The 22,642-nt window shown below is 64.5% G+C and overlaps 2 protein-coding genes across 3 annotated transcripts; both read right to left on the bottom strand.

The window, feature by feature from the left end:
• Nucleotides 1–924: 924 nt before the first annotated feature.
• Nucleotides 925–6,050, bottom strand: RDH5 (retinol dehydrogenase 5). 2 transcript variants are annotated; one of them, XM_054012847.1, is made up of 5 exons: nucleotides 5,950–6,050; nucleotides 3,566–3,887; nucleotides 3,149–3,407; nucleotides 1,941–2,104; nucleotides 925–1,243 (listed from the first exon to the last, which is right to left on the bottom strand). In XM_054012847.1, the coding sequence occupies exons 2-5, from the start codon at nucleotides 3,876–3,878 to the stop codon at nucleotides 1,020–1,022; spliced, it is 960 nt and encodes a 319-aa protein (XP_053868822.1). In that variant the 5' UTR covers nucleotides 3,879–3,887; nucleotides 5,950–6,050; the 3' UTR covers nucleotides 925–1,019. The 2 variants fall into 2 exon arrangements, with proteins under 2 accessions (XP_053868822.1, XP_053868823.1); XM_054012848.1 differs by lacking the exon at nucleotides 5,950–6,050 and adding an exon at nucleotides 4,557–4,616.
• Nucleotides 6,051–7,179: 1,129 nt separating this feature from the next.
• BLOC1S1 (biogenesis of lysosomal organelles complex 1 subunit 1) lies at nucleotides 7,180–13,786 on the bottom strand. Its single transcript, XM_054012677.1, has 4 exons — nucleotides 13,701–13,786; nucleotides 11,856–11,928; nucleotides 9,251–9,383; nucleotides 7,180–7,696 (listed from the first exon to the last, which is right to left on the bottom strand). Exons 1-4 carry the CDS (start codon nucleotides 13,759–13,761, stop codon nucleotides 7,586–7,588), a joined length of 378 nt encoding a protein of 125 aa, XP_053868652.1. The 5' UTR covers nucleotides 13,762–13,786; the 3' UTR covers nucleotides 7,180–7,585.
• Nucleotides 13,787–22,642: the final 8,856 nt, after the last annotated feature.

Raw genomic sequence — 22,642 nt, 5'->3', positions numbered from 1 at the left:
TAGTTGTGGGGTGAGGCCGGGGGCCCCCTGCTGACCAGACATGGGGCTCGGCCCTGGCGCCCGGTGGCCTCCTGGTGTCCCCTCTGCCCCCCACAGTGGGCGCGGGGAACCCCCCCGCTCCATCTCCAGGCCCCCAATGGCCGGGCAGGGGGGCTCCGTGACCCATACATGCCTTGCTTGAGGCTGGTGCATGGGCCGTGCAGCTGAGACCCAGTAACTCGACTCACCTGGGGCCACCCCTCGGCTGGGAGCAGCTTGCTCCCGCCTGCTTGGATTGGGCAGGGGCCCAGCTGTGCCCCCAGGGAGCAGCCCCATAGCTGTGCCCCCCCAGGGAGCAGCCCATCCCCCATAGCGAAGGAGGCCTGGCTGCCCCCATTGAGGGCTAGTGGGACCTGACATTTACTGTCTCCCAGCTGGGCCCCCTGCTGGTCACATGTGGGGCTGCAGGAGGGGAACCTAACCAGCCCCAGCTTTGCAGGTTCAAGCCCCGGCCCCGGGGCTAGCAGGATGGGATCTGTGGGCGGGTGGGCCTGGCCCTTTGAAAGGGGCAGAGCCTGCAGCCTGTGACGAAGTGGAGTGGACCCCCGAGAAGGGCTGTCTCACTAACAGGGGCACCCCTCACGGACCGCACGGGGCCAAGAGTGGGCACAATCCGTGAGTCCGTGACACAGCCCCAGGACAGCGTGGGCACCAGCTGTGACTCGCCGCAGCTGACCCCCCCCCCCACTGGCCCCCTCTCTTCCCAGCAGCTGGGCTGAGAACCCTGGAGTCCTGACCCCCCACACACTCCACTGGCCCCCTCCCTTCCCAGCAGCGGAGCAAGACCCAGGAGGCCCCTTGCTGTCACACTGAGCAGGGGGCTGGGAAGGGGAATTGCCCAGTCCCTGCCCGGGGGAATGTGAACAGAACCGAGCGGGCCGGGCCTGGCGTCCTTTGGGGGCTGGTTTATTTCCAAGAGGCTTTGGGGGGCCAGGGCCCAATCACATTCTTTGGGCTAAACCCCACGTACCGCGCTGGGGCTAGCGGCTGCGGCGGGCCGGCTTCGGCAGGATCGTGGCCAGCACAACATCCACCAGGAAGGCCGGCAGGTAGGAGGCCGGTAGCCAGAGCAGCTTGGCGTCCCAGCCGGCACTGTACCGCGTGCGCGGGTGCTTGGCCTGCAGCGCGTGCTCCATGCAGCTGGTCACCTTGCTCAGGTCGGGGTCGCAGATGAAGTTCATGATGAGACGCTGCACCTTAAGGTCTGGGGAGGGGAGGGGGGTGGTGAGGCTGGGCCAGGCACAGCCCCCCATGCATGGCTCCCATTCCTGCCTCCAGGGCCACTGCCTACCTGCCCCGGGCACCTCTGTGTTACTAGTGAGATGCAGCCACCTCTGGGGTGGAGCACGGCAGCTGTTTAGACAGGGATCCCTTGCCTTGCCCGGCGCTGAGATTCAACCACCTGGGGGCGGGGGCAGTGTTTATCCAGCCATGCAGCAACTGGGCAGGGGAGTGGAGTTTAGGACAGGAAGTGAAGGTGGCTCTTGCATCCAGCGGAAGGCACAGTGCTTCCTGTCTCCTCAGGGCTGCGATTCTTTTCTTGTGTCCCCTGCCATGCCCCCCACCTCTGCTTCTGCAGCACCTGGGTTACGCAGCCCCCACCCCAGCAGCTGGGAGGGGTTCCCCATTCAGTGCCCATGGGCTGGACTGAGACACACGGGGATGGGGGGGGACAAAGAGCAGCCCCATGTGGGGAATGCAGGGGATCAGCTGACTGTCTCCCCACAGCCCTGTTCTGCAGCTGGGGAAACTGAGGCAGGGTAGCAGGTAAGTGACTTGAGTGGGGGTCTCACAGGATGAAGGGGGCCCCCCATTTCCCTTCAGCCTGTGACCTGAGCACCCCAGTGCCAGAGGCCCAGCTCTGGGGGTTGGCCCTGGCCGGCCCGGGTCCCGGCACTCACACTGCTGGAAGAAATCCTCCCCGTAGCTCTGCCTGGCCTCGGGCGCCAGCTGACTCCACAGCTCCTGCAGCGAGGCCTCGATGGCGTCCAGGCTGGTCACGGCCGTCTTGAAGAACCCGGGTTCGACGATGGACACGCGCACCCCGAAGTGGTACATGTCCCGCCTGCAAGGCACCGGCGTGAGCTGCGGGGGAAGTGCCCCCAGTCCCAGGACAGCCGGCGGGGGGCGGGGAACAGGCCGGATCTGGAACGGAGCTGAGTGGCCGGTGCCCAGGCGTTAACTCCGTGTCCAGAGCAGGGAGCCGACTCTGGTAGTGCCACATCAATGCGGGGGCAGGGCAAGAACCCAGGAGTCCTGGCTCTCTTCTCTCCCCCCCCCCCTCTAACCACTAGCCCCCATTCTCCTCCCAGAGCCAGGAGAGAACCCCGGAGTCCTGGCTCCCAGCCTGTCCCCCAGCAAAGAGTTGAGGGATTGGGGGTAACCCAGGCCTGCTCTGAGAGGGGGCCCGGCAGGGGGCACTACCTCCCAGCGCGGCATGGCAGGGGGTCGGGGATGGGGGCTGTGTGACAGAGAGCCGGGGAAGGGGGCAGGATGTGGGGGGCTCACTGCAGGCTGTTGGGGAGGGGACAGGGAAGGGGGCCGGGAAGGGGGCAGGATGTGGGGGGCTCACCGCAGGCTGTCGGAGAGGGGACAGGGCAGGGGGTCGGGGATGGGGGCTGTGTGACAGAGAGCCGGGGAAGGGGGCAGGATGTGGGGGGCTCACCGCAGGCTGTCGGGGAAGGGACAGGGAAGGGGGCTGGGAAGGGGGCGGGATGTGGGGGACTCACTGCAGGCTGTCTGAGAGGGGACAGGGAAGGGGGTCGGGGAAGGGACAGGGAAGGGGGCCGGGAAGGGGGCAGGATGTGGGGGGCTCACCGCAGGCTGTCGGGGAAGGGACAGGGAAGGGGGCCGGGAAGGGGGCAGGATGTGGGGGGCTCACCGCAGGCTGTTGGAGAGGGGACAGGGAAGGGGTTCGGGGAAGGGGGCTGTGTGACAGAGAGCCGGGGAAGGGGGCAGGATGTGGGGGGCTCACCGCAGGCTGTTGGAGAGGGGACAGGGAAGGGGGCTGGGAAGGGGGCGGGATGTGGGGGACTCACCGCAGGCTGTCGGGGAAGGGACAGGGAAGGGAGCCGGGGGCCGGGAAGGGGGCCGGATGTAGGGGGCTCACCGCAGGCTGTCGGAGAAGGCCTCCACCGTGTACTTGGAGACGCAGTAGCCGCCCCCGTTGGCCGAGAGCCGCCCCAGCACGCTGGACGTGTTGACCACGCGGCCCCGCGCCCGCTTCAGCAGCGGCAGGAGCGCCAGGGTCACCTCGATGAGGCCGAAGGTGTTGACGGCCAGAACCTGCCGGAAATCCTGGATCCGCATCCACTCGGTGGGGCCGATGGGGTTCGCCACCCCCGCGTTGTTCACCAGCCCAAAGAGACCTGGAAGGGAGCCGGGATCTGCCCTGAGAGCCCCCCCGAGCCAGAGCCTCTGCCCCCCATGTTGTCCCTGGCTGGGTGCCCCCCCCCAGCACCTCCACACTGCTCCCCACGGTGCCCCCTGCTGGAAGAGGCAGGGAGCTCCCCCCCCCCCCGCTCACCTTTCTCCCCCACCTCAGCCTGCACCCACGCCGCGGCCTGCCGGATGCTCTCGCTGCTGGTCACGTCGAGCAGGGTGGCCCGCAGGCCGGCCGAGCTGGTGCGCTGCAGGTTGTCGGCTCCCTTCTGGGTCAGGCAGCCGGCCAGCACCCGGAAGCCCTTCCTGTCCAGCCGCTTGGCCAGCATGTGCCCGAAGCCCGAGTCGCAGCCCGTGATGAAGACGTGCTTGTCCTGGACACTGGCCAGGGTCTGGCGGTCCCGCAGGTACCAGCCCAGCGCCCACACCAGGGCCACCAGGCCCACGTAGAGCCACATGGCTGGCACCTGCGTCAAACACACCAGCCTCAGAGTCGGAGGGGAGGGGATCGTGCAAGGAACCCAGGTGTCCTGGGTCCCCCACCCCCTCCCACCCGCTTCCCTCCCGGAGTAATTCACAGGGTTTGCGGCAGGGGGAGGAGGGTGCCCTGAGCAGGGGGTTTGGTCCCCAGGCTCCAGCCCACTGGCTTTGGGCAGGTGCCGGGTCGGTGGGTGGCCGTGGCCTGGGCAGGCACTTACCACTTGCCAACTCCGTGGCACAGGGAGACCCCCACCCCCTCGCTCTGTGCAGCCGCCCTCCCGGGGGGGGCAAGAGCCCCCCACAGCCACGGCTCCCCCTTACCCCCCACGGCCGGTCTCCGCGACAACCTGCCCGAAGTAGGCCATGGGCCTCGGCTGGGCGTGCTGGGGATTAGCCGGGATCAGCGCGTCAGAGGCTCCCGTGGGGAGGGGCCGGGGGCACTGGGGATGGGGCTTCTTCCCTCTTACAGAGATGGAGAAACTGAGGCACAGAGCGGGGTGCCCCCCGGTTGGTGCCACATGACCCCGGGCTCGGGGCAGGGAGCCGGGCAGAGCAAACCCGGCCGCTGGCCCCTGCAGTCACGAGGGGAGAGCTCAGTCCCCACCCCGGGCACTCTAAGCCCCCTGGGGCTCGTGGGGGAGAGCTTCCTGTCTTACCTGCTAATCCCCCTGGCCGGGGGTGTCGGTGCCTGGCCCGCTGCGTCGCCTGCTCCCCCCCTGGATGGGGTGAGTGGAGCCATCCAGTTCGCCCACTCGAGCCCCCAAACAACCCTGCCTTGAGCTGGGGCCTTGGAAGGGGCCACGGGGGGGGGACGGGACAGGGTGATATGTGGGCTCTGCACCTAGAGGCACTGCGGGGGGGAGGGGCACGCTGAGTCACGGGGGGGCGACCCAGCGCCCCCCCCAAGAACCAGGGTTCTACCGAGGGGCTCCCGGCAGTGGCTGGCAGGAAGGGGGGAAGGTGGGGCCCGTTTCCTGGCCCCAGCGGCAGAGCTGGGCCGGCTGCCCAGTGCCCCGTGGCTGGGGGGGGACGGGCATTACCAAGGGGGATTAGACCCGTGCTCCTGAATCCCCTGAACAGCGAGAGGCCCGGCCGGGGAGGAGGTTTCATACCCTCGAGGGAGCTGGGCACGAGGGCCCCCGGGGGCTAGCTCAGGTGGGGCTGGGCCAGTCCGTGCCTCCTCCAGGGGCTGCACCCGAGTCTGTGCCCCTCCATTGCAGTTCTCCCTGGGGGGGGGCAGGGCGCCTGGGATGGAGGCTGGGGCTGGAGCCTGGGGACCACCCCAGGGTCTGTCTGGTAGGCCCAGTCCTGCCCCCTCACAGCAGGTGCTGGTGCCAGCGTTGGAAGGGTTAACGGAGGGGCAGGCTGCCCTCGCCCAGGGGCCCAGCTGGCCTGAGACCCGTCGACAGGGTCGTGCCCCCGGCCTGCGGGCGCCTTGAGAGGGCCACACGGGTGCCCTGGCTCCACACCAGTCCTGGCACCGGTCACAGGCAGCGGGATGCAGGAACGGCTGGACCACTGCTCCGGGCGGGCACAGCAGGGCTACGCTCTGGGGCTGGGCCGGGGGGAGCTGCCTGCCTCTCGGCACAGCTCCCGAGGGTCCCCCAGACAGCAGCAAAATGCCCTTCCTCAGCAGCTGCCAAAGGGGGGCAGGCGCTTTGTGTTTCAGGTGGGTAAACTGAGGCACATAGCAGGGGAGGGGCTGACCCACGGACCTAGCGCAGGGCTGGGAATGGAACCCAGGCGTCCTGACGCCCCATCTGGGCTTTCAGCCCACACGCGGTGAGTCTCCAAGAGCAGCCCTGCTAGTGCCCCCCAGCCCGGCCCCAGGCAGCCTCGCCACGCCAGGGCAGCTGGGGCGACCCACAGGTATGGGGGGGGTCAGTGGCTGAGCCGCTCGCCCCGTCCGTGACCCCTGCTCCACCAGCCACCAGCTCTGCCCCCTACGCCCCTCACCCCCGACACGCCTGGCATCACCCCTGCAGCTGGGCCCTGATCCAGCTGCCACCCCCCGGCTCATACCCCCTGCGCTGCCTTCGTCTCACATACCTTCCTGCTGTTCAGACCGGCGCTGGGGCCGGGGCTCAGTCACACAAGTTCTGCTCCAGCCAAAGTCCAGGGAAGAGCCGATTGCCCCCCGCCCCCGCATGGGGCGGGCCCTGCCAGCCCGGCGTTAAGCCCTGCCAGCACCATGCCAGGAGGAGCTGGGCACAGCGGGCGGTGCCAGGGAGGGGGGCAGGGCCGGCTCTGCAGCAATGGGGCCCTGCACCCACGTAGCGAGCGCGCCCCCGGGAGCCCCAAGCCCCCAGCGATGGTCAGGGGCACATGCCCCACAGCCTGGCAGCGAGGGGTAACGGGGGCTCTGGAGGGGACCGGGGCAGCCAGGCCAAACCAAGGGAGCACGACAGAAGGGGTGAGGGCCGGGGAGGGGGTGGGGGCAGGAGACGCCAGGAACCTGCCATGTTGGACCCACTGAGCCGCACAATGTTGGGGGGGTCTGTGAAGTCACCCTGCTTGCGGTGCACGACTGCTCTGTGCCTCAGTTTCCCCAGCTGTAGGATAGGTGCCCCAGGGTGAATTCCCTCATGGCATTTGGGGGGTGGGGGGGAACCAGGCTCCCTGCCCCTCCCCCCCATGCATGGTGACATCGAAGAGACACCAGGACACGCTCGGCAGGCCGGGGCCATGGGGCTGGCCTGGGCAGGGGAGGGGGTGGGAAAGGGGCCCCACACTGCCCTGCACGGAGCAGGGACCCCCCCCGGGCCCCAGGCCTGGCCCAGCTGGGGGGGCATCCGAGCAGGGAGCATGTGCTGAGCATGGGGGTGGGGCAGGATTAGCCAGCGCCCGGGTCACACGGCTCCTTTGTCAGGGACTCAGAGGCGGATTTAAGTGTGAAAGAGGATTTGGGGGTGGGGTGGGGAGGGGGGAGCCCTGATCCGACATTAACTCCCCCTCCCGCACGGGGCACGGTACAGCCTGCACTCCTGCCCCCCCCCACTGCGCCCCCCCCACAGCGCCCTCCTACTCCGCCCCTCGCAGCGCCCCCTGCTGAGCTCCCCCCCCCCCGACCAGCGCCCTGCCCCCACAGCGCCCCCTGCTGGGAGCCCCCAAGCCATCGCTCCTGTCCCGCCCCCCACAGCACCCCCTGCTGGGAGAGGCTGGGTTCCCCTTACCGCCCAGCTCCCCCCTTACAGAGGCTCTGACACACATCCTGCTCCGGTTTAACTGATGCATTTTATTCCATTCCCCAGCAAAGCCCCCCCCCACCCCAGCCAGTGCTCCTGCCCTGCCCCCACAGTGCCCCCTGCAGCACTGCGCTGGGGGGCAGATCCCGTCTCCCCCCTCCCCGACCCAGCCGCCCTCTGCGACCTGCAGGCCAGGTGGCACCAGGGCCTACACCCAACGGCTCCCCCCTGGGGCAGGGCACCAGACGCGCCAGCAGCCCCCAGGGCCAGAGCAAAGTGCCTGCAGCCGGGGTTCCCAACACCCCCGCTGGCTGGCAGGACGGTGCCCGTCCCCCGGGCAGGGACACAGGCAATGCAGGACGGCTCGTTTCTTCCTTGCTCCCTCCACCCAGCCGAGGGGGCAAACCGCTGGGCCGTTCCCACTGGGCGGGTGCCAGGCGAGGGGGGGGGGTTCTGAGCCCGGCAGCCAGGGGGTGCGGGGGCTCCAGCCGGGCGGGGCCTCAGGAGCCGGAGGGCTGCAGCTGCCCCTTGTAGACGTACTCCAGGGCGGTGGCGATGGTCCGCATGTCCAGCTCAATGCTGCGCGCCCAGTTCTCCACGTCGCCAATCTCCTGTCGGGCAGAGGAGACCTCAGGGCCCAGCCTGCGGGGCTGGGCATCGCCTCGGGCACCCTACAGCACCCTGCCTGGGAGGGCCGGCTCCAGGTACCAGCTTAACAAGCAGGTGCTTGGGGCGGCCAAGGGAGAGGGGCGGCACCTGCGGCAATTCGGGGGCGGCAGGTCCCTCACCCCCTGTAGGAGCGAAGGACCTGCCGCCGAACTGCCGCCGCCGATCGCGGCTTTTTTGTTTTTGTTTTTTGCTTGGGGTGGCAGAAATGCTGGAGCCGGCCCCCGGCCCCCAGCCCATGGGGCCCACACGCCAGGGCTGCCTGTGCCCAGGCGCAGTTCTCCCCTCTGGCCAGCAGGTGGCACCCTTCCCCCGTTCAGCACCGTGCACAGGAGCTGAGTGACCAGCAGGGGGAGCTACCCGGGGGTCCCCCCGCAGCCCTGCCGGTGCCCCTCACTCCCGACCCGCAGCCCCCCAGCCCTGCCGGTGCCCCACACTCCCGACCCGCAGCCCCCCGGCCCTGCCGGTGCCCCTCGCTCCCGACCCGCAGGCCCCCCCCCCCGCCCTGCCGGTGGCCCCCACTCCCGACCCGTAGCCCCCCCCAGCGCTGCCAGTGCCCCTCACTCCCGACCCGCAGCCCCTGCTAGCCCAGCCCTGGGCTCCCCCCCCCCAGCTCTGCCGGTGCCCCTCACTCCCGCCCCGCAGCCCCTGCTAGCCCAGCTGAGCGCCTCCTGAGCACACAATGCCCGTCGTGCTGAACCATCCGTTCCTTGCACCCGGGGAGCTGACGCTGCTCCACACATTGCACCCGTGCCCAGTGGTGCAGGGCCCCGGAGCCAGCATGGGCAGGACCTGGCCCCCAGCGGCGTGAAGCCAAGCAGCCACTCCGCGGTGGCAGGGAACACTCCCGGCATGTCGGTATGTCCGGCGCTGAGGCTGCAGGTGGGCGAGGCCGGGGAGGGGGTGCTGGGCACAAGGCCATGCCAGCCCCGCTGGGTGGGCGAAGGGGAGGAGTCGGGCGCCAGCGGGGGGGGGGGGGGGCTCTGACTTTGTGCGGTGACAAGCGCCGTCCCCCACGCCCGGTGGGCACAATGCCGGCTTTGAGGGCTGAGGCCAAGCCAGGCTCAATGGGCCGATTCTCTGCCCTGGAGCTAGTGCTGTGGGGAGGCCGGAGGGAGAACAAACAGCTCTGATCTGGCAGCGGCGGGAGAGGGCGGCGGTGGTGCCAATGCCAGCGTGATGGGGGCATAGGCAGAAGGCCAAGGCCCTGGGGGGGGGGGCAGGCCGGTGTCAACAGAAGCTGGCATCAACCAGCTGCCTCCCCCAGCACGGTGCCACTCCCCTGCTCCACACCATCCCCACCCCCAATGGCCGAGCGCCCCAGGGAAATCAGAGCCCCCTCCCGCCAGCTGACCGGAGACCCTCTGGGGGCCCTTTCCCAGCCCTGGGCTGGAGGCGGGAGGGCACCTGGGCGAGGGGGGTTTCTCTGCCCTCGGGGCAGGGCGGGGGGCAGCTGGGCAGGAGATCCGCCCCCCAAGGGCGTCCCGGGGCACACTGACCTTGAGCGCCTGGTTGAAGTTCTCCACCATGTTGATCCACTGGCCCGTCTGCTTGGCGAACTGGGCAGCTTGGATCTGCAGCGTCTTCACCTCATGGTCCAACTTTCTCTGGTTCACATAGGCCTGGGCCACCCTGGGCAGGGCAGGAGAGAGGGGGGATCAGCCAGGCCCCGGGAACGGCCCCCTCTCTCCCCCCACACAGGGACATACACCCCGCCCCCCGTATCGCCCCCCCCCGGCCGCCCCGCCCGGGGACATACACCCCGCCCCCCGTATCGCCCCCCCCCCGGCCGCCCCGCCCGGGGACATACACCCCGCCCCCCATATCGCCCCCCCCGGCCGCCCCACCCGGGGACATACACCCCGCCCCCCGTATCGCCCCCCCGCTGGCCGCCCCGCACGGGGACGTACACCCTGCCCCCCGTATCGCCCCCTTCAGCGCCGGCCGCCCCGCACGGGGACAGACACCCCACCCCCCGTATCGCCCCCCCGCCGGCCGCCCCGCACGGGGACGTACACCCTGCCCCCCGTATCGCCCCCTTCAGCACCGGCAGCCCCAGCTGCGGCTGGCCGGGATCCAGAGGCCCAGGCTGGGGCAGGCCCCGGAGGAGCACGCCCCGGAGTGGGGGCGGAGGCAGGCGCTGGGAGTCTCTGGCCAGGAAAGTTCCCAAGCCGGAGCAGCTTAGCGGCTTGGCAGCATCTGGGACCCATTACCAGGCCCTGGGAGCGTCGGGTTCTCCTCAGGCCAGGCCGCACGCAGGACACCCGGTGTGCCCAGAATGCAACAGGGCTCCTGGAGCGGGGAAGGGATCCAGCCCGACTGCTGGAGGGGGTGTGCCAGGCACTGAGTTCCGGGGCATGGGCCGTGGGCCACGGGCTGGGGGAGGCATGTGGGCCGGGCTAGCTTCCTCACGGCGCAGTATGGGTGGCAGGGCAGTCACCCTCGCAGCCAGGCAGGGAATGCAGGCACAGGAGAGGGACTCGCACAGTGGGGCAGCAGCGAGGGGACCCAGGAGTCCTGCCCTCCTAGCCGCCCTGCTCTAGCCACTAGCCCCACTGCCTCGGAAGCTCCCAGCCCCTCCCCAGGGTGCTTTGGCCTCCCTGCTGAGACCACCACCAGGGGGTGCCTGGCAGGGCCACCGGGAACAGGGCTGAGACCAGCATGTTCGTTTCATGCCAGGGACGGAGCTTACTTTCCCCAGGGTCTGGCCCGGCGTGGGGCTGCGTGCCCGTCACGGGTACAGCGGCTGGTGTGCCCGACCCAGCTCGGCTGGGGAGCCGGAATGGACAGAGCCCCCTGCAGAGACACGCCTGGGGAGGAGCCCACCTTAGACGTGTCTGTGTGGCAGGAGGCTCCCGGGGGCCAGGTAACGCCCAGAGCCCAAGGGCATGGAGCGCTGGCAGCAGGCCCCCGGCTCCTCAGCCCTGCCCTGCAGCCAGCCTGCCCCGGAAGGCTGCGGGTGCTTGGAGAAGGGGCAGCCTGCCTGGCGGCAAAGGGGGAGAGCCCTGCTCTCTCTTGGAGCCCGCCGGGGAACCCGCACCACGACGCTGACCAAAGCCTTTGCAACCGAACCAGCCATAATCAGCCCTGTGGGAGAGGCCCCTGGGCGGGTGCCCATGGAGGGAGAAGCCAGCTACCCATGAGCCAGCTCGCTGCCCGACGAGCGGAGTCACATCCCTGCTGGGAACACGGCCGCAAAGTCCCCTCTGCTGAGCCGCTTCCCGCAGTCAGGGACTGGCAGGGAGCTGCCCCGTTCGGGGGCGCTGAGGAGTCTTTGCGGGCTACGGTTTTCAGAGGATTACGCAGCCCCAGCTAGCGCCAAGGGGGGCCAGGCAGAGCCCAGGGCGATAGGCCCCGAAGCCACACACAAAGCCGGACCCTGCCACTGGCCTGGGCCGCAAATCCAGAGCATGAATTTCAGTGAGAGGTGCAGCGTTCGGAGCCCTGGAGACCACAGGCCCACGACCCCCAGGGCTGTACCCCGCCCCCACCCAGCTTCCCCCACCCTGGGTGGCAGCGGGGGCTGGACCCCAGTCAGTGCTTGGTCTTTGTGGCGTGAAGGGGCCACATCCCAAAAGCACATCGCTATCCCCACTTTGCTGTGCTCTGAGGCCTGCGAACTCATGACACTCAGGCCACTAAACAGCCATCAACGGGTTGCTGTCTGCCTGGGTGGGATGGCCTGGACGAAAGGTTTCGTACCCCATTGCCAGGCTGTGAGGGCAGCGCGCCTCCTGCCAGAACGGGGTTCTCCTGCTGGAAAGAGCAGGGAAGCTGCCTGGCCCCGGGCGTTTCTCCTTTAACCAGGCGGTGTTGTGGCCATGCCGGTGCCGGTGCCTCCCTCGCAGTGGGACAATGGGACAGTGGAAGGTGCTGGGCTGACACTGGACTCCCCTCTGCGTCTGCAGAGCCAGGCTGCCCCCTGCCCCCACAGGGACTATGCCTAGGGGCCAGGGGCAGTTCAGTCGCCAAGCCCATGTAGTGCCACTCACTGCTTCCCTGGAACTCCCTGCCCAGCCCTGGGGAGGCCCCGGGGAAATGCCGTCACCGTGCGCCGGGCAGGACACGCTCTTCCCGATGCTGCCGGGCGGCTCGGCCACTCACCCTACGTTCAGGTGGTCCGTCAGGGCCTCAGTCAGGCACGTGGCCGCAGCAATGGCCTCTCGCCGTCTCCGCTCTGCAAGGGAAAGGCCCAAGTGCCTCAGTATTTGTACTATGGGGAGGGCCCAAACCAACTGCCCCTTTACAGACGTCGCCCCGCCAGCATTAATCCCGAAGTCGCAACCGCGCAGACCAGCTTGTGCAATGGCAGGAGTTCCTGGAGACGAGGCTGGGCTGATCCCCGTGAGCGGCGGCGGCACGTCCCCCACCCCAGGCGCTCAGCGGGAACAGGGAGCTCTGGGGTGACAAGGGCCAAGCTCGTCCTTCGAGGTGTCTGCGTCGCCTGGGAAACGCTGTCAAAGCTCAGGTAATGAGAAGGTATTTGTACAGCGCTAGCGGGCGCGGGATCTGGTGGTTAGTCCGGCCGGAGGGAGGGAAACGAGAGCCAGGATTCCTAGGTTCTACCCCCGGCTCTGGGAGGCCAGCAGGGTCTAGGGGGTTACAGGAGCCAGCGTGTATGGTGTGGTGTGGTGTTCTGGGTGTGGTGTTCTGCACCGACACCACGAGAGAGCGAGATTGAGTCTGCTCTCCAGCCGTAGCTAACAGCCAGATGCCTTTTAGATCAAGCACTAAGCTCCAGACGTCCCTGGTTCGACCCTATCCGCCGCCAACCGGCGTCTGTCGGCGTCCCACCACGACTCCTTGGAGTCGCTACAGGCTGGGGACCCACTGGCTGAGCAGCAGTTCTGCAGAAAAGGACCTGGGGATTACAGTGGACGAGAAGCTGGATATGAATCAGCAGTGTGCCCTTGTTACCAAGAAGGCTAATGGCATGTTGGGCTGCATTAGTAGGAGTATTGCCAGCAGATCAAGGGAGGGGATTATTCGGCACTGGCGAGGCCGCATCTGGAGAACTGTGTCCAGTTTTGGGCCCCACACTACAAGAAGGATGTGGATAAATTGGAGAGAGTCCAGCGGAGGGCAATGAAAATGATCAGGGGGCTGGAGCACATGACTTATGAGGAGAGGCTGAGGGAACTGGAGTTATTTAGTTTGCAGAAGAGAAGAATGAGGGGGGATTTGATAGCAGCCTTCAACTACCTGAAGGGGGGTTCCAAAGGGGATGGAGCTCGGCTGGTCTCAGTGGTGGCAGATGACAGAACAAGGAGTAATGGTCTCAAGTTGCAGTGGGGGAGGTTTAGGTTGGATATTAGGAAACACTATTTCACTAGGAGGGTGGTGAAGCACTGGAATGGGTTCCCTAGGGAGGTGGTGGAGTCTCCTTCCTTAGAGGTGTTTAAGGCCCGGCTTGACCAAGCCCTGGCTGGGATGATTTAGCTGGGAATTGGTCCTGCTTTGAGCAGGGGTTGGACTAGATACCCACTGAGGTCCCTTCCCACCCTGCCAGTCTAGGAGTCTCCGCTGGCGAGCGGCTCGGGGGGGGGGTCAGAGCAGGGCCGCCCGGGCTCAGGACACCTGGGTTCCGACTCCAGCTCTGCCACTGATCCGAGTCGCTCCCCCACTCCGTGCCTCAGTTTCCCCACCGCAAAGCAGGGCCCAGCCCCCCACCCCCAGCTGGGGGGTACACGACACCAGAGGGGCCACGGCCGCCCTCGCGGGGTGACGTCACGAGATGACGCCACGAGAAGAGTAACGGGGTCACCCCCGAACGGTGAGGTCACGCGCGTGACGTCATCACGCGGCGCCATGGCGACCCCGAGGCCTGGCGCGACGCGGAGAGGCAGGTCCAGCCCCCCAGAGTGACGGCCGCGCGGGCCAATAGGAATCCGGCCCCGGGGGGAGCAGGTTGCCATGGAGACGCCGGGAGCCCTCCCCCCGGGCTCTCACCTTGCTGCTCCCGCCGCTCGCTCTGTTTGGCCTGGTGCTCGCGCAGCAGCCGGGACAGCATAGCCGGGCCGCGCCGCGCCGCGCCGCTCCGCTCCGCGCGGGGTCATGTGACTGCGCCGCCACGTGACCCCGCGGCCCCGCCCCCCGCGACGAGGGCGGGGCCTACGGGGCCAGAGCGGGGGCGCGGGAGGGGGCTGTCGCCCCCTGGCACCGGGGGGGGGGGGGGTGATGCAACGGGGAGGTGGCCGGGAGGGTGATGTGGCAGGGGGTGGTTGGCACTGGGGGGGGTGATGCAGTGGGGGGTGGCAGGGGTTGGTTGGCACTGGGGGGGTGTGTTGCAGTGGGGGGTGGCCGGGAGGGTGATGTGGTGGGGGGTGGTTGGCACTGGGGGGGTGATGTGGTGGGGGGTGGTTGGCACTGGGGGGGTGTGATGCAGTGGGGAGGTGGCGGGGGTTGGTTGGCACTGGGGGGGTGTGATGCAGTGGGGGGTGGCAGGGGGTGGTTGGCACTGGGGGTGTGTGTTGCAGTGGGGGGTGGCCGGGAGGGTGATGTGGTGGGGGGTGGTTGGCACTGGGGGGGTGATGTGGTGGGGGGTGGTTGGCACTGGGGGGGTGTGATGCAGTGGGGAGGTGGCGGGGTTGGTTGGCACTGGGGGGGGTGTGATGCAGTGGGGGGTGGCAGGGGGTGGTTGGCACTGGGGGTGTGTGTTGCAGTGGGGGGTGGCCGGGAGGGTGATGTGGTGGGGGGTGGTTGGCACTGGGGGTGTGTGATGCAGTGGGGAGGTGGCGGGGGGTGGTTGGCACTGGGGGTGTGTGATGCAGTGGGGAGGTGGCGGGGGGTGGTTGGCACTGGGGGAGTGTGATGCAGTGGGGAGGTGGCGGGGGGTGGTTGGCACTGGGGGTGTGTGATGCAGTGGGGAGGTGGCGGGGGGTGGTTGGCACTGGGGGGTGATGTGGCAGGGGGGTTGGCACTGGGGGTGTGTGATGCAGTGGGGGGTGGCAGGGGGTGGTTGGCACTGGGGATGTGTGTGATGCAGTGGGGGGTGGCAGGGGGTGGTTGGCACTGGGGGGGTGTGATGCAGTGGCGAGGTGGCGGGGGTTGGTTGGCACTGGGGGGGGTGTGATGCAGTGGGGGGTGGCAGGGGGTGGTTGGCACTGGGGGTGTGTGTTGCAGTGGGGGGTGGCCGGGAGGGTGATGTGGTGGGGGGTGGTTGGCACTGGGGGGGTGATGTGGCAGGGGGTGGTTGGCACTGGGGGTGTGTGATGCAGTGGCAGGGTGGCGGGGGGGTTGGCACTGGGGGGGTGATGCAGTGGGAGGGTGGCGAGGGGGTTGGCACAGGGGGGTGTGATGTGGGGGGTGGTTGGCACTGGGGGTGTGTGTTGCAGTGGGGGGTGGCCGGGAGGGTGATGTGGTGGGGGGTGGTTGGCACTGGGTGTGTGTGTGATGCAGTGGGGGGTGGCAGGGGGTGGTTGGCACTGGGGGTGTGTGATGCAGTGGGGGGTGGCCGGGAGGGTGATGTGGTGGGGGGTGGTTGGCACTGGGGGTGTGATGTGGCAGGGGGTGGTTGGCACTGGGGGTGTGTGATGCAGTGGCAGGGTGGCGGGGGGGTTGGCACTGGGGGGGGTGATGCAGTGGGAGGGTGGCGAGGGGGTTGGCACAGGGGGGTGTGATGTGGGGGGTGGTTGGCACTGGGGGTGTGTGTTGCAGTGGGGGGTGGCCAGGAGGGTGATGTGGTGGGGGGTGGTTGGCACTGGGGGGGTGATGTGGTGGGGGGTGGTTGGCACTGGGGGGTGATGTGGCAGGGGGGTTGGCACTGGGGGAGTGTGATGCAGTGGGGGGTGGCAGGGGGTGGTTGGCACTGGGGATGTGTGTTGCAGTGGGGGGTGGCCGGGAGGGTCATGTGGCAGGGGGTGGTTGGCACTGGGGGGGTGTGATGCAGTGGGGAGGTGGCGGGGTTGGTTGGCACTGGGGGGGTGTGATGCAGTGGGGGGTGGCAGGGGGTGGTTGGCACTGGGGGTGTGTGTTGCAGTGGGGGGTGGCCGGGAGGGTGATGTGGTGGGGGGTGGTTGGCACTGGGGGTGTGTGATGCAGTGGGAGAGTGGCGGGGGGTTGGCACTGGGGGGGTGATGCAGTGGGAGGGTGGCGAGGGGGTTGGCACAGGGGGGTGTGATGCAGTGGGAGGTGGTCGGGGGTGGTTGGCACTGGGGGTGTGTGTGATGCAGTGGAGGGTGGCAGGGGGTGGTTGGCACTGGGGGTGTGTGTGATGCAGTGGGAGGGTGGCAGGGGGTGGTTGGCACTGTGTGTGTGTGTTGCAGTGGGGGGTGGCAGGGGGTGGTTGGCACTGGGGGGGTGTGATGCAGTGGGGGGTGGCCGGGAGGGTGATGTGGTGGGGGGTGGTTGGCACTGGGGGGGTGATGTGGCGGGGGGTGGTTAGCACTGGGGGGGTGTGATGCAGTGGGGAGGTGGGAGGGGGTGGTTGGCACTGGGGGGGTGTGATGCAGTGGGGGGTGGCAGGGGGTGGTTGGCACTGGGTGTGTGTGTGATGCAGTGGGAGGGTGGCAGGGGGTGGTTGACACTGGGGGGGGTGTGATGCAGTGGGGGGTGGCAGGGGGTGGTTGGCACTGGGGGTGTGTGTTGCAGTGGGTGGTGGCAGGGGGTGGTTGGCACTGGGGGTGTGTGTTGCAGTGGGGGGTGGCCGGGAGGGTGATGTGGTGGGGGGTGGTTGGCACTGGGTGTGTGTGTGATGCAGTGGGAGGGTGGCAGGGGGTGGTTGGCACTGGGGGGGGTGTTGCAGTGGGGGGTGGCAGGGGGTGGTTGGCACTGGGGGTGTGTGATGCAGTGGGGGGTGGCCGGGAGGGTGATGTGGTGGGGGGTGGTTGGCACTGGGGGGGTGATGTGGTGGGGGGTGGTTAGCACTGGGGGGGTGTGATGCAGTGGGGAGGTGGCAGGGGGTGGTTGGCACTGGGGGGGTGTGATGCAGTGGGGGGGTGGCAGGGGGTGATTGGCACTGGGGATGTGTGTTGCAGTGGGGGGTGGCCGGGAGGGTGATGTGGTGGGGGGTGGTTGGCACTGGGGGGGTGATGTGGCAGGGGGTGGTTGGCACTGGGGGTGTGTGATGCAGTGGGGGGTGGCAGGGGGTGGTTGGCACTGGGGATGTGTGTTGCAGTGGGGGGTGGCCGGGAGGGTGATGTGGTGGGGGGTGGTTGGCACTGGGGGGGTGATGTGGCAGGGGGTGGTTGGCACTGGGGGTGTGTGATGCAGTGGGGGGTGGCAGGGGGTGGTTGGCACTGGGGATGTGTGTTGCAGTGGGGGGTGGCCGGGAGGGTGATGTGGCAGGGGGTGGTTGGCACTGGGGGGGTGTGATGCAGTGGGAGGGTGGCAGGGGGTCGTTGGCACTGTGTGTGTGTGTGATGCAGTGGGGAGGTGGCGGGGGGTGGTTGACTCTGGGGGGGTGTGATGCAGTGGGGAGGGTGGCCGGGGGGGGGTTGCACTGGGGTGTGTGATGCGGGGGAGGGCGTTTGGCACTGGGGGGGGGGAGACACGGCGGGGAGCGTGATGTGGCCAGAGTCAGCGCTCGCTGAAGAACATTAATGGCTATTTTCAGAGTAGCAGCCGTGTTAGTCTGTATCCGCAAAAAGAACAGGAGTACTTGTGGCACCTTAGAGACTAACACATTTCTTAGAGCATAAGCTTTCGTGGGTGGGCTGTAGTCCACGAAAGCTTATGCTCTAAGAAATGTGTTAGTCTCTAAGGTGCCACAAGTACTCCTGTTCTTCTTATTAATGGCTATGTTAAGTCAACACACAGACCAGACCCCGGAGTCCCTGAAACGTTTCACAGAGTCTGGACTGAGTTTCTGGCAAGCGCGCCTCAGTCATTTGGCCTCACACAGTGTAAACCCTTAATGTCCTTAAAGTGTCTCTAGGAGCTCTGATTTCGCCCTTCCATACCAGTCTCACGCTGGGGGTGTGACAACGCCTGGCTGGAAAGGGTTAAACATCCTGCAAAATAAATAACCCTCAAAAGACATGTGGGGAGAGAATGTGGTTTTGGGTCTTTACATATGTATGAGTAGGGTGGTAATCAACAGTCCCTGTCTATGCTGTATTCTGATCATTCAGAGGTCAAAGGGAGATCCTATCAATCTCGGTATTCATCTCTCTTTGAAAGGTGCTGTGAATGGTGGAGGAACAAGCAAATGGCCTTATGTTAACCAGTGATGGGAAAATGTTCAGGGTGATCTATGCAAGCAGTTTGCTGCAACTGAAGGCTGTGGGAGTGATTTAATCCAGGAAGTTTCAGTTCCTAACAGCCAGAAATGTTCTGTTGTGAATGGATTCACTGACTTTCCTTTTGAGAGATCCCGTGTGATTAGCTTTGAGAAGGTCTCAGATGGAGTAAGAGCTGCTAAGGAAGTGGAACGGCCCTATAACCAAGTGGCTGGGTTTGGCCAGCTTGTTGGGAAGACAATGGTGTTGGAACAGGAATGTCTCCATGCTGATTCTGTGAGCGAACAGTCTGTGCTTCAGGGTCTGAGGACAGGGGTTTCAGAGCAGAACAGTTTTCTGGCTGAATGCTTAAGGATGCAGGGGAGAGCAAGCAAACGCTCACGCTCAGACTCTGGATTTGTGTGGTCCAGAGTCCAGCCTTGGAATTGGTAGCAGTTAAGGATCTGAAAGCTGGTGAACAAGCTAGTGTCTGTGTTGATGCACATTACCTGGCTGACAGAGAGAAGAAAAACTTGCTTTACAGGACAAGAAGAAAAAGGAGAACTTAATTTTGCAAAGGGAAGCCACAGGGTAACCCTAAAAGACCCAAACCCCAATGGTATTAAGGTGTGGCATGACAAACATGATTGTAGATGGACACTTCAGTGGATTTGTTGTTATTGCTAATGGTGATTTTTGTAACGAATGTTTTGCTAATATCAAGAATTGTACAAATATACAATGTGCCTAATCTTTTGGAAAATCCCTTGAACACATTAAGAGTGATGAATAAGAACACAGTATGTTAAAAGACCTTGTGATACTGATGTTTCACAGGGCTTGTCTACACTTACGATTTATAGCGCTCTAACATGCTGGCTCAGGGGGGTGAAAAATCACCCCCTGAGTGCAGCAAGTCTGAGCGCTTTAAAGCGCTGGTGTGGACAGGCTCCCAGCGCTCGGGGCTGTTCCCCTCGTGGAGGTGGATTACCAGGAGTGCCGGTAGAGAGCACTCGTGAGCGACCACACTCGCACTTCAAAGCACTGCCCACATTGCGCTTTGACGTTTCCAGTGTAGACATACCCACAGTTAATGCCTGTGAACAGTACTGGAACTTTTCACAGGGGAAAAGACGTTCCAAACCTGATGTGCTGTATGAAAAGGGAAACTGAGGCACACTAGCATGTTGCTTTCACGGCTAAATGCCAAAATTCCTGTACTATGGACAACATTAATTTCTATATTAACTTGATGTTAATTGGGTTCTAAACATTTGCCAGAGCTTGTATGGATACAATAGCTATTAAAGGGAGCTGCATCATCTCCATTGTGTTTTCAATCCTGCTTCTGACCTCTGGAGGGACTTTGCTACACTGAAGCTCTGAACAAAGAGCTGAAGGACCCATCCTAGCTGTGGGTGTTCCAAAGACTTGATTTGAACCTGCAGTTTATTCCATAACTGCTACAAGCCTGAACCAAGAACTTTGCCATTACTGTATGTAATTGATTCCATTTAACCAATTCTAGCTCTCATCTCTATTTCTTTCTTTTTATGAATAAACCTTTAGATTCTAAAGGATTGGCAACAGCATGATTTGTGGGTAAGATCTAACTGGGTATATTGACCTGGGTCTGGGGCTTGGTCCTTTGGAATCAGGAGAACCTTTTTCTATTACTGGGGTATTGGTTTTCAGAACCATTCGTCCCCATGACGAGTGGCACTGGTGGTGATATTAGGAAACTGGAGTGTCTAAGGGAATTGCTTGTGTGAAGTGGTTTGAGCATTGGCCTGCTAAACCCAGGGTTGGGAGTTCAATCCTTGAGGGGGCCACTTAGGGATCTGGGGCAAAATCAGTACTTGGTCCTGCTAGTGAAGGCAGGGGGCTGGACTCGATGACCTTTCAAGGTCCCTTCCAGTTCTAGGAGATGGGATATCTCCATAAAAAAACTGTGGTTAGCCAGTGGGGTAAAACCGAAGTCCTCTTTGTTTGGCTGGTTTGGTGTGCAAAGGGGCGGTGACTGCCCTGCTCTAAGCAATTTGTCCTGAATTGATACTCTCAGTAGTGTCCTGCCAGAGGCCGCTTTGTAACAGGGGCGTTTTGCATGGGGGGGGGTGGGACATGGCGTGCCTCCTCTGTGCCTGGGGTGGGGACTGACCCAGCAGGGTGGTGGTTGGCCCTGGGGCTGGCATGGAGCCGGAGTGTTTTGAGGCAATACAGTGACGTGTTTGGAGGTGGTGTTGCCAAGGCACATCACACACAGCGCCATGCGAGACCCTGTTGCCAGAGCGGTGACGTTTCTGACACCACCACTAACGCATTGTGATGGGACGCGGTGACGGAATCTGACGTGTCTTTCCCACGCTGCCCTCTGAAGCAGTGACGATGTCAGAGCTGCCTTTTGAACATCCCCAGGCTCGGTGGCATTACTTTCCCGGGCAGCTGTGCCACGCTGTGGGATGGTGGTGAAGTTCTGCCGCAGTCCGGTGTTGCTTTGTCACGGCACGTTGTGATTTGAGTCGGCAGGACAATGTGTGGATGCAGCGTCCTCCCTTTGTGCTGAAACCGCCGGTGGGAGCTGAGTTAGTGACCTTGTGATTAGCATTAGTTACACGCCACAGGGAAAGGACCCAGAATAAGTGTCAGGAAAATAGAGCCCAGACAAAAGAGACAAGTAAAATACTAACTCTGTTTTCTGTTTTCGTTTAGATCCTATCAGAATGAGCCAGGTGGCCTTGTGGCTGTATCCAAGCAACAGCACTGAAATGCAGCCACCTCTGGGGCAGGATGCATCAGCTGTTTAACAGCACACAGCAAGTTTAGGACAGGAAGTGGCGGAGAATCCTATATCTGATTGACTCTTCAGGAGGATGTTAGGAAGGCAGAATGGAATTAGCCGGGTTGGAATTAGGTCAAGACAAAAAAGGCCAAGATTAAGGCAGTGAACTGGGACTCTGGAGATCTGGATTCAGTTCCTAGCTCTGCCACCGGCTGCCTGGGAGGACTTGGGCCAGTCCCTTCATCTCTCTGGAGATAGTGCTCCCTCCTTGGCCCCACCCATTATGTAAACTGAGAATGACCTGACCATCCACTCGGATCTTCTGGAGGAGGGCTGGCCCCAAGGGTGCAGCTACCTCTTGGGGGGAGACAAGGAGGGGCCCCACCACTCTTGAATTTTGCAGGCTTGTCCCAATTTTAATACAGTTGGCTGCACATTTCCCTTCCCAGGATGAACCAGGACCGTTCATCAGCCTCTTCTGCACCCGGGGATGGGCAGCGGGGCCTTGACTTCTCTCTCATTCCTTCCCCTTCTTCGCTGCTTCCAGCTTTGATCCTTCCGAGTCCCAGCTCTGGGGCTGCGTTTCCTGGCGTGGCCTGGGCTGTACGTACGATGGACGGTTCTTGAGCTGTCCAGAGCCCCATTCTCCTCTCCGAGAGGGCTTCGCACTGCTGACTTGGGTGGAGTTACTCTGGTTTATACCGGTGTCAGCGGCAGGAGAATCAGATCCTTTGTGACTGCCAGTGCTTTGGGGGCCCCTTTGTCCGTCTTGGTAGAGCGCCTAGTGCCGTGGGGATCCCAGGCCTTGCCTGGGGCTCCTAGCCACAGATCATATCATCTGGCCCCCATCAGCGTCACGCCTGGGCCCCTCTGGATCTGTGATGTGTGGGAGGTGGGGGGCTCTCGTCTCACAAACAGCTGGGTGTTTAGATGGCGTGGACGGCTGCCCGGCTCCATCTCAGGGCACGATGGATGCGGGAGGCGGCAGGTACGTGAAATATCAGCAGACCGGGAAAGAGCTGGCAGGGCTCCAAAGACGGGGACCCTGAGCCTTCGCGCTCGAGAGCCAGGAGCACTGCGGAGATGAAATTAGCCTGCAGTGGACTCCAGACGCAGCACCAGCTCCCGAAGGGTGAGTCGGCAAAACAGCCTGTGGGGTCTGAGCTCAGCGCGGTCGGCTGGCGTCAGAGCTGGATTTAGAGCTGGCGTAAGGCAGGATCTGAGTCTGGTGAGCTCAGTAATCCAGCTCTGAGTCACTGGGACAGCAAGGCTGGGGGGCGGAGGGGGCTGGTCCTTGGATATGGGATTGGGGGTGTTGGGGAGCCCAGGGAAGGAAGAGGTCTGGGACGCATGACTCAGTCGAGCCCCCAATCTGCTCTAGTCCCTCTTTCCCTCCAGGGGGCTGACAGCCTCCTGTTTGGTTATTCAGCCCAGCGCCAGGCAGGGAAAGACGGGACTTGGAGCCCCAGGGCTGGAGTTTTGGGTGCAGAATGTGCAAAGATGGGCCCTGCGGCGACCTCGTGTGACGGAGTGGGGATTAGTGATTTGGAAGGAATATTGTGCGTGCCTCGGTTTCCCCTGTGTGGTGCCTGGTTAACTAAGTGGTGGGTAAAAGGTTGTTTATTCTTGGCAAAGACCCAGAAATCCAGGTCTGACTGAGGCCGGGCTGTCTGGACCTAGGGCCCCAGGCCCATGGACAGTCCCAGAAGACAATGGCCCCTTCCGTTGCCCCGGACATTTGGATCCTAGCAACTAAGGACCATGGATGGTTCCCCCTCCGCAGGAAGCCAGCAGGTTGTGGAGAACAAAGGGCTAAGGAGGATGGGCAGGTGAAGAACAGAGGATTGAGGAGGGGCCCCATGGGGTTGTTAGGGGTGGGCTGTCAGAGGGAGGAGACAGGCTCCTGGACTTTGCTGTAACTTTGTTCTCTGTAAAAAGAACAGGAGTACTTGTGG

Source organism: Malaclemys terrapin, chromosome 23 (genome assembly GCF_027887155.1).
Source record: "Malaclemys terrapin pileata isolate rMalTer1 chromosome 23, rMalTer1.hap1, whole genome shotgun sequence".
NCBI classification, from domain to species: domain Eukaryota; kingdom Metazoa; phylum Chordata; order Testudines; family Emydidae; genus Malaclemys; species Malaclemys terrapin.
Note: the sequence above shows the minus strand (reverse complement) of the source record. Positions and strands in the feature narration are given on the sequence as shown.